General features: G+C 28.9%; 2 protein-coding genes across 2 annotated transcripts; both read right to left on the reverse strand.

Annotated features, from left to right (window-relative positions):
- Positions 1 to 4,698: 4,698 nt before the first annotated feature.
- Positions 4,699 to 5,828, reverse strand: LOC119667848 (trypsin-like). Its single transcript, XM_038077188.1, has 4 exons — positions 5,744 to 5,828; positions 5,487 to 5,679; positions 5,152 to 5,416; positions 4,699 to 5,088 (listed from the first exon to the last, which is right to left on the reverse strand). Exons 1-4 carry the CDS (start codon positions 5,817 to 5,819, stop codon positions 4,702 to 4,704), a joined length of 921 nt encoding a protein of 306 aa, XP_037933116.1. The 5' UTR covers positions 5,820 to 5,828; the 3' UTR covers positions 4,699 to 4,701.
- Positions 5,829 to 8,437: 2,609 nt separating this feature from the next.
- LOC119667849 (transmembrane protease serine 9-like) lies at positions 8,438 to 10,065 on the reverse strand. Its single transcript, XM_038077189.1, has 3 exons — positions 9,903 to 10,065; positions 9,556 to 9,832; positions 8,438 to 9,479 (listed from the first exon to the last, which is right to left on the reverse strand). The coding sequence occupies exons 2-3, from the start codon at positions 9,820 to 9,822 to the stop codon at positions 8,556 to 8,558; spliced, it is 1,191 nt and encodes a 396-aa protein (XP_037933117.1). The 5' UTR covers positions 9,823 to 9,832; positions 9,903 to 10,065; the 3' UTR covers positions 8,438 to 8,555.
- Between the last annotated feature and the right edge of the window lie 42 nt (positions 10,066 to 10,107).

Raw genomic sequence — 10,107 nt, forward strand, 5'->3', positions numbered from 1 at the left:
TTTTGCGTAAATTGAAAATGAAATGTATTTTTTTTTGTATAACGTAAACGCTTTTCTAAGCTATATGAATGAAAAAATTAATTAAAGGCAATAATCTATTAATAAAAAAAGTCGCCGAAAAAAGGTTTCAGGGGACTTCAATAACGTGCGTATTTGTTTGAATATTTCTCAATTATATCATTAGTTTTTAATATTAAAAGTTTAATATTATAATATTTAAAGCATTCATTAAGTAAATAGGCCAAGCAGTTGATACTTTAAAAATTATATTACGTATATAAATCAGTTTCTACTGACAGTAGTTTATACCAAAACATCAAATACAGAATATAATATATAATATATTTTTTTAAAGATTAAAGTTTTTTAAAATTTAAAGAAACTATATATCAGCATATAAATTATGTTGAAATTTTATTTTACCAGTATTGGATTTTATTAAAATATGTCACGTTGACCATGTTATGTTCATGCTAAAAAAATAAGAACCTAGTTGAGAAAACGCATGATAACACAAGCATCAATTTTATCTCTCAGAACCAACTATGGACTATTGTACTATCCTTCTTTCCTGCCTTCCTTCCTTTCCTTAATATTGCTTCCATTTATAACTGTCCATACTATATTTGTTACACTATTTAGTCTTCCACATTAAAAAATTTACCTATTAGTATTAAGAAGTTAACCTCATTTATATCTTATCTGACCACTCGTTTTCTTCTATTTCAATATACTCAAAACCTCAACAATTAAACCCTAGTAATCATAATGTTTGAGCCCAGCATAAAGTTAGATATTTGGTGATTAAATCTTCCATTGTGTCATCTTCACAGTAGTATCTGTATTTGTTTGATTCTGAAATGTCTGGTTTATGTAAGTTGCGATTGCAGTTATAATTCAATGTAGTGTTTCTTATGAAAATACCAGATCCTATTAATTAAGTCACAACACGAACATTCCTCGCTCTAAAATTAGAATTCTATTGCCATGCAATGAAACCGCATAATATATCGAATAGTCATTTAATTCTGTATACCAAGGCTATATTACGGAATAGTACTGGTCCATTCTTACAACTCGGTAAGACGCTTATATCATAATTTTCTCCTCTCTCAAGAACAAGAACTTTTCAGGTGTGTACTAGCTCCAGTAGTTCAGACAAATTGGGCTTAGTCTGAGATCTATTAAAGAATAATATTATTTTGATGTTGTGTGAATTATTTCTCTTGATATTCTTCAAGCAACAACACTTTCCGATGTGTACATTATTATAATGAAAATCAAAGGGAAATGAGTAATTATGCATAAATAATATTTAAATAAAATATTATATATATATATAAATATACCATATGTAGTTAAAATAAAAGAATGTCAATTCAACTCCATTAGAATAAAATATTTTTTCCTTTCAAGTTTAAAAAGACGCTGAGCTGCTATATAATCAATATGATACATTTTTAAATTATAGCACTTGATCGATCACAGGATTAAAGAAGTTTTGGAGTGAGTTATAATGTTCAGCTGCTTGCATTTGGATCTTAGATAAGTATGGATACTGGTATTTAAAGTGATCAGATGTCTCTTGCTCGAATTTCTCTTGCACATGGGCAGGGCTATCTAAATTGTGTATTACCGTATAGTGGAGTGTTTCTGATAACTGACATTAACTGATGATTCTGATAACTGATGAACTATAATATTGTTTTAAAAAAAAAAATTCAAAGTATTGTTGTACTATTTAATATTCTTTTGCATTACACATAAAAAATTTAAAAAAAAAGCATAAAATATAAATGACTTTAATTTACTGTTTGCCACAAATTATTTGAATTTGACTAACTTTTAATTATTATATAATATCTGTTATAAATATTCAATATTCTAAATATATTTATAATTAATGGTTTTGTGAGGAACTTACTTATATTAGCGCATATCCCACACACCAAAGGATTAATAATATAGAAAAATAATATAATTTTACATATTAAATAAAATTTTATCCACATTTTATTTTATTTATTGATTTTTATTTTTAATATATTTTGTATCACATTTTTTTTAAATATATTATTATTTTAATTCTCTTTTAAAAAAATATATAAAATTCTACCACTTGTTTATCCTTATTAATTAATTTTCTATACCTCGGCCGTTATTGACCATTAATATTGACACATTAAGTTTTCACTGATTTAATACCACCAATAAAATTAAATCAAGTCTAAACGAACCAAAATTATTTATTTATCTTATCTCATTTCTTTATTCTTTATTTATTTGCACAAATACTTCAAATTGGATATCAGAAATCATTCAAAAATCAATACTAAATCAGTTTGTAATTTTCGTAATTATGCCAATCATCAGATAAACACAAGATAAACTCCAATTTACAAACAGATAAGATTACTTGTATACATACGTAATTATTTATGTAAAACTATAAATTCCTTATCAGACATTAATAGATAAAAAAACAATAATCCAAAAGTCAATAGTTTAAGGAAAAAACTTTTTATTTTAATTAACAATTTTGACCAGAGTCTAGCGTGACGTATGAGTAATCAGTCAAGGCGGGAAGTGGAGAATTTGCTCAAGTAATTGATATAAAACTAACCAATCATAGTAAAGGAAACGAATAAATTTTATTCATTAAAAAAATTTTAAAACTACTTAAGAAATCTTTAAAAAAAAGTTATATTATAATTTATTTTATTAAAGTCTCCACTCGATTCAAGCTAACTGAAAGGTTCAAAATAGCCAAGTCCCTTAAAACTCTTCTTTGAGATTCTTGATGGACAGCCATTATATACTGCAGCAACTAGCAAACAAACACAAAAGAGTTTGCTAGCTGCCTAGTCAATTGCAATTAATCCACATATAATATCACACGGACTGGATAAGAAATTTAATTCTGTATATCGGAGCATTATTCTAGAATTTGTGGACCCATAACTCAACTTCTAAGAGAAAATTAAATTGTAATAAAAATAAATAACTATTGACTTGATACTCTGGATTGGCGGAACTCGAAAAAGTTGATTTGTCTTATCAACTAGGTTATCTGATACACTACCTTGAGTTTATCTCAAGAGGAACAATATCGGTTTTGCTTGGTGACTGAGTATAACTGAAGTCATATATAATACTTATTCTTATACATATAATATTATATTACTATATATAGTAATATATATAGTTTTTATAACCCCGGCTTTGATTCTAGATCTGGGCCTGGAGCAGAATCTGTCACTGTTTAATATAGGAAACTCTTCAACGTCAAGAAAGGGTGTTCGTAAGGAGCTAAAACTGTTAACAGATTATGACAGACTTACGTTAATACTACGTTAATATATTACTAAGAGAAACTTATCTGAAGAAAAGCATTATCGGCATTGCTTAGAAGCAGATGTAAACTATAAACACATTCTTTATAACACCTCCACTTTGATCTATGTCAGAAGGAGAATATTAAATGATTATTTTCTAAATAAAAGATAAAATATCCTACCAAGATGAACTTATCTGAAGAAGACCATTATCGACGCTGATTAGAAGCAGATGTAAACTATAAGCATATTCTTTGCAACACCTCCACTTTGATCGATGCCAGAAGGAGAATATTAAATGAAAATTTTTTATATAAAAAATAAAATCGCAGATGAAAGATATCAGGATCATTATAGTCAAATATTCCTATTTGATATCAGGAAATCCTCAACACAAAAAATTTGGTTCATCCTAACAACTACGCTAAGCTGTTCCATCTCTGACGCGTTTCCCATGGCCTGCGTTATTATATAAACGAATTAGGCATATTTAAAAAGAGAAAAATATTCTTCTTTAGTTTTTATCTGGAAAACAAATCAGAACTATAGTCACATTCTTTGTAACATACTAGATTTGATTCTGATCAAGAAAACTTAAACGGAAACTTTTAATTCTGTCCAATATTAATAATTCATCGACAAGGAAGTTTTATTCGAAGGACTATGCATATTTTGTTCGAATAAAGTTGACTACTAGCACTAAAGATCTAACATTGTCACTGTGTTCCGCTTCACTGAAAGGCTATACCCATTTAGTTTCCAATCGCATAACGCAATAACTTGACATTCCCATGGAGCCATTCCATTTTATTCTTAAAATTTAATGCGTTGGATTGAATGTATCAAACTTGCAGAAAATTATGAAGATATTAATGAGTTTTATTTAAAAGTTTTTTTTTTTGTTAATCAGCCTACCCGCTTATAGAATGTGTAGGCTTAATTATTAATAAAGTCAAGAACCCTGACATTTTGTTGAAAACTATTTGATTTTGATTATAAAGTTCACGTTTTATTTAAATTTTTGATTTCTTCAGTTTTTTTATTTCTTTAAGAAAATTATGTGTATAGTATATATTTTATATAATACAAAAGAAAAAGGAATATATACATGTCCCAAGTACTTTCCTTAAGCACCACGTCCAGCAAGCAACCTTTTAATTTGAAGGTTCAATATATAAACTAATATTTAAACGAGAAATCGTATTACTAACAATAATAATATGAAATACTTTACTATCATACATTTTAAAAATATATCAATAATATTTACTACATTGACTTTACAATATTGAAACTTTCTTGTATTATTTAATACATATTTTAACCATGCAAAATATAATTATTTTTTGGAAGATAACTAAACCGATCAACTTACAAATAAAAATATTAGTGCTACAGTAATGCACAATAGATTATAACTATTTAGAAATCCTAAAGCCGCATTTCTATATTGAGTATAATCCAAAGTGGAATTAGCATGGACAATCCAAGCATAATAATTCGATATATTTGTAAAAATGGTGGGATACCCGTCATTTTTGTTACAAATCGCATTCCAATTAGTTATACCAACTAATGTGCCATTACAAACTAATGGTGCTCCAATGTCAGCTTGACAAGTAGCACCCGGTCCATACAAGCTCTCAGCACAAAAAGTATTTGCAGTACTATTTGCATAATATGTGGAACAGAAGGCATTATTTTCCAAACGCATTTTAGTCACTGCCAACACTGATGAAAGTGTGGTTATATTCTATAATAACATGTATTAAAAGTTAATAAACTAATAACAAAATATATAAAGATATTAACATACATTCGTTGATCTAGTCCAAGTTGTTAGGTTGCACTTTGTGCCGGTTTTTTGTTCCACTTTACTAAATTGTATAGGCATGATGACTGTGCTCTCTTTCGGTATATCTCCATTTATGAAAAGCAGCGCCAATTCGAAACCCGGGGTTGCGACAACCTTCATTACATCGTAACTTTGTGTGTGCATAGTTTTATCGTATAAATAAGATGAACCCATCACGATGAGAAGTTCCTTGCCAAGGTAATAATCACGGGGTGTCACATTTGGTCTAAAATTAATTTTTATGTTAGTAAAATTTATTGATCCTAAGTATTAAATAAAAAAAGTGTTTGTTTTACTTAACCACACATTGTCCAGATGTTATTATCACCCGCTGTGATATAATAGCTCCACCGCAAAGTTGACCATTCCCAAAGGACTTTTCCTCCAAAGCTTTGAGACGTATGGAAACCTGCCATGGTGCATTTGCTATTGATATTGGATCACCATTGTTGACTTTTTCTTTTATAATGAAATTTCCGTGTGTATTATCTGGGAATGAAGTCATTTTTAATGAGTTTTTAAATGTTTAGAGTTTTTAAAAGTCTTAACCCACTTGTATTTGCAGAAATTAAATATATATTGAGTTGACATAAATATATTAAAAATAATTTATGAAATAATTTTAGCATTTTTCCACTTTCTTGTATTACAGTTTCACACTAAATGAAAAACATTCGAACTATCACAAAATTTTTATCTTATCAGAGGCTGACTTATATTTTTATTAAGCATTCTTCATTAAATAAACAAAAACTTAATTCCACATAATATCAATATCGTATTAATATTGAATTAATCAAACTACAATAAAATATCTAAACGAAAATATTTACGAAGTATTTGAAAAATGTATTAAGGTCGGTTCTATACATATTTGTATGGAAATACCATAGTGTTTGTTTATAAAACTTTCTTACACATTTTTTCGCAAAAGAATTATGGACCTTTCCTACCACCTCATTGCCTTTCACCTCATTACCTTATATTACTCCACAAAAAATATATAATTAAATAAAAGAGGAGTTTTAAATACTATTTTTCATAATTAATTTTGCAATACAAAATTACGTAGCACTTATTTACTACCTTTATTGCCGGCTCTTTATTATCTTATCAAACCTCTTTTTGATATCTTAAGTTTAAGTTTTTTAAAACTTAAGTCCCTCGTGCTCATGCTCTTATTCTGCTAAACGCTAAATTCAGTTATGCGTTCCATTGTGACGCCATAGCTATGACCTCATAATTTGTTTAAATAGTTCACATTTCAGCATTTATTAATTAAATTAAAATATATATATATATATAATATATATAGATAATATATATAGTTTTTTCTATACATATTTAAGCATAGGAAGACATTTGGGTTTCTCTGATTATTGGTACCACCACCGAATTGTAATTGCAAAGAAAACAATCTGTCCAAAACTATTTAAATTCTAAATGCATTGGACATCCAAAAATTAAGTTGTCCAAGATGGTTGTAATTAGAAATTGGCATTTGTTAATCTAAGATGATGATGATTGAAAACAGAAATTGTGAAGCGAATAATCCATGTCTAAGCATTCAAAAAAATTGTCGCATAGTCACTCTGTCTAATACTATAGTGACTGCAAATAGAAATATATTATAGATTATTGCGACCAGCAGTGAATTTTAATTGCAAAGAAATTATTCTGTCCAAAATGCTTTGGACACCTGGACAAGCCGAAATTAAGTTGTTCAAAATGGTTATAAATAAAAATTAGCAGTCGATTCGATTTCCATTTAAGATGAAGATGATTGAACATGGAAATAGGGATCCTGAAAACTGACACCCAAGTATTTAAATTAATTGTTGCTTAATTAGTCTATTTCAGACGATGGTGACCGCAAATAGAAATTGGTTATCGATACATCGATGTCAAAGTATTCAAAATAATTGTCACATAATCAATTCGTATAAAATAATAGTGAGTGAAAAGAATTTGGATGCCAAAATTTAGACGTCCAAGTAATTAAAATAATTTTTAAAAAATTTATAAAAAGATGTCCCTAAGCCACCTAGAAATGAATCTAAAACTGATTTCAATTAAAACTGTCTTCAAACACTGAAACACCGATCTTTCGAGAATAGTTGTGACAAGAAATAAGCTTTCAATAAGGGGAACACAATCCGGTAATATTTAGATATGAATCTTTATAAACGATTTAATAGAGAATTCTTATACTTAGAAGCTTCGGTTGTGCTCTATGGAAATTTTTTACTATTCTAGATTGTAGCGACTATACTTTATTAATGCGGCCAGATGCTTTGCTAATTAAATTTTGAAAATTAATTGTATTCAATAAATACTTCTCTGATAATACCATCAGGAATAAAACATCTTGTAATATCAGTTAAAATACATTTTCCATTAACCTAGGTTGAGATTGCTTCTATATTTATTTGTCAAGCTGTACGATTTCTAATTTATTATCATATAATAATTTAATGGTCAGTAAACGTTCTCTATTAAGGTTTTAAGGTCACACTAGCCACAACTGTCATTGTTTTTCAACATTTTTGTAGAGTTCAAGAGTTTGAAGAATTTGTAGAATTTAATTTTAAATACAAAAATACAGCATACTGAAACGGTACAGTTCAATGGGTGAGCTCGGTATATATACATATATGTTACATATCAAAATCGCCAATCAGAAAAATGATGTAGATGTCTTTATATTAGAATCGGAGTTCGATCAATATTAATGCCAATGTCACACCATAATCGCACCTAATTTAAGTTAAGATTAACTTTAATTTTGAGCTGTTACGATACAACAGATCCATACATTATTATTGGCCAAAGCTTAATTCTTTCTGTTCATTTTCTGTTCTTCGATTTTCGTACCATATATGCTACTATTATCCTATAATATTTCTCTGTTTTTTATGTGTTCTAAATGGTATTTCCTACTGATATTATACTTAATAAACTTTACAAGCTCAATTTGACTGGCCCATTTACTGCATAAGACTTTTGGTCATTATTATTGATTTGTATACTCACATTCTTTTCTTGGAAAAATCATAACTTGATACCATATATTTTACATCTACGTCTATTAAATTTATTTTCACCATGCATAAGGTTATTCTGTGTACTTAACAAATTTATTAATTGCTAAATCCTGACAATTTATTAATTTTTATATTTGAAAAGAATTATAAATAATACTCTTAATTATATTTGTTCATATAAATAATTTTAATACTTCTTTTAATATCTTAACATTCTCTTTACAATAATAAATATATATGTATAATCTTCATATCAGATCTAAACACATACTACATATGATAACATTCCATAAGCTTTAAAAATATCTATTAGTTCTAGCTTTATAGAATTACATTAAAGAAGAATAAAAAAATAGAGCTCAGATACATAAAAACTTTTGTTTGTTGCCATATACTTGTGCTGCCACCACCATGATCATCATTTATAACACCACCAGGAGTGCTCAATTCATCTCTTTTAGTAGTACCTTCATCATGTGGTTTATTTGTAGTGAACACTGTAACTGTGGAAGCAGTTGTAGCAGTCGTGCTCGTAGAACTAACTGTAGTAGAAACCGTTGTGGTGGGATCTGCTGTAGTTGTTGGATCTGTAGTTGTTGGATCTGTAGTTGTCGGGTCTACAGTTGTCGAGTTTTTAGTAATTGGGTCGCTTATAGTGGAAGTTGTTTCTATTGTTGTGGAGTCTGTTGTACTATCAGTAGGAGTAGCAGTTGTAGTAATTGGAATAGTAACAGTAGAAGTTGTGGTAGGAGTTGTAGTAGGAGTTGTGGTAGGAGTTGTAGTAGGAGTTGTAATAGTAGTTGTGGTAGGAGTAGTAATAGAAGTTGTGGTAGGAGTTGTAGTAGGAGTTGTAGTAGAAGTTGTAGTTGAAGTTGTGATAGGAGTTGTAGTAGGAGTTGTAGTAGAAGTTGTAGTTGAAGTTGTTGTAGTAGTTGTTAATAATTGTGCAATGCCTGCTTCAATCCATTCTTGGTAATAAGAAACGTTTGTAAAAACACCAGGAAATGGTCCGACCAGATTACATCCATTACCCCACGACACTATGCCAGCTAATTGATTATTACAAATTAAGGGTGCTCCAGCGTAACCTTGACAAGAATTGACATTGCCATATAAGTTGTAGCCAGCACAAAGCATAGAGCTTGGCAAAGTGCTAAAATACTGTACTTTCGAAAAACTATATGAGCAAACGGAATTGCTAAGTACAGGAAGACTTGTTGAGACAGGGTTATAAATACCTGAGCTCTGTAAAGAACAATATTAAATAAAATAATTTTTAATAGAATATTGTAACAAACAATAAATATTTAAAAAAACATACACTTGAGATCGTATAACCAGTAGCTGTGCATTGTGTGTAATCTGCTATAGATAAGGTATTTAATGGAATAGCTTTAGCTGTTGACCAACTCGTTGGAATGCTACCGCTCAGTAATAGTAACCCAATATCATTAAGCAATGATGTAACATTAAATGCTTCATGTGGTAATATTTTTAAGACATTGTATTGCAACATTTGTGAAGAAATTGAATTTGCAAATCCCACAACAACCGAATACCAACTTGGTGGACGATAAATTGCAGGCATTGAAGTGCTACTACAGGTTTTTAAAAAATGTATTTTCATTAATAATAAACATTTCTATATAATAATTTTATGCAACTTACTTAGAAAGGCAACTAGCTCCTGATATAACAATACGCTGTGAGATAATTGTACCTACACAAGAATATCCTTTTCCATATCCCAGCTGCTGCTCAGAGGATTTAATATTTATTGATGCCAAAAATGAAGTGCTACTAGCTGCTAATACTTTGGGCTCAATGTCGATTGCTTCTAGGAAAAATTGATTTATTTATTTGTATAATTAAT

This window comes from Teleopsis dalmanni, chromosome 1, assembly GCF_002237135.1.
Source record: "Teleopsis dalmanni isolate 2A chromosome 1, ASM223713v2, whole genome shotgun sequence".
NCBI classification, from domain to species: domain Eukaryota; kingdom Metazoa; phylum Arthropoda; class Insecta; order Diptera; family Diopsidae; genus Teleopsis; species Teleopsis dalmanni.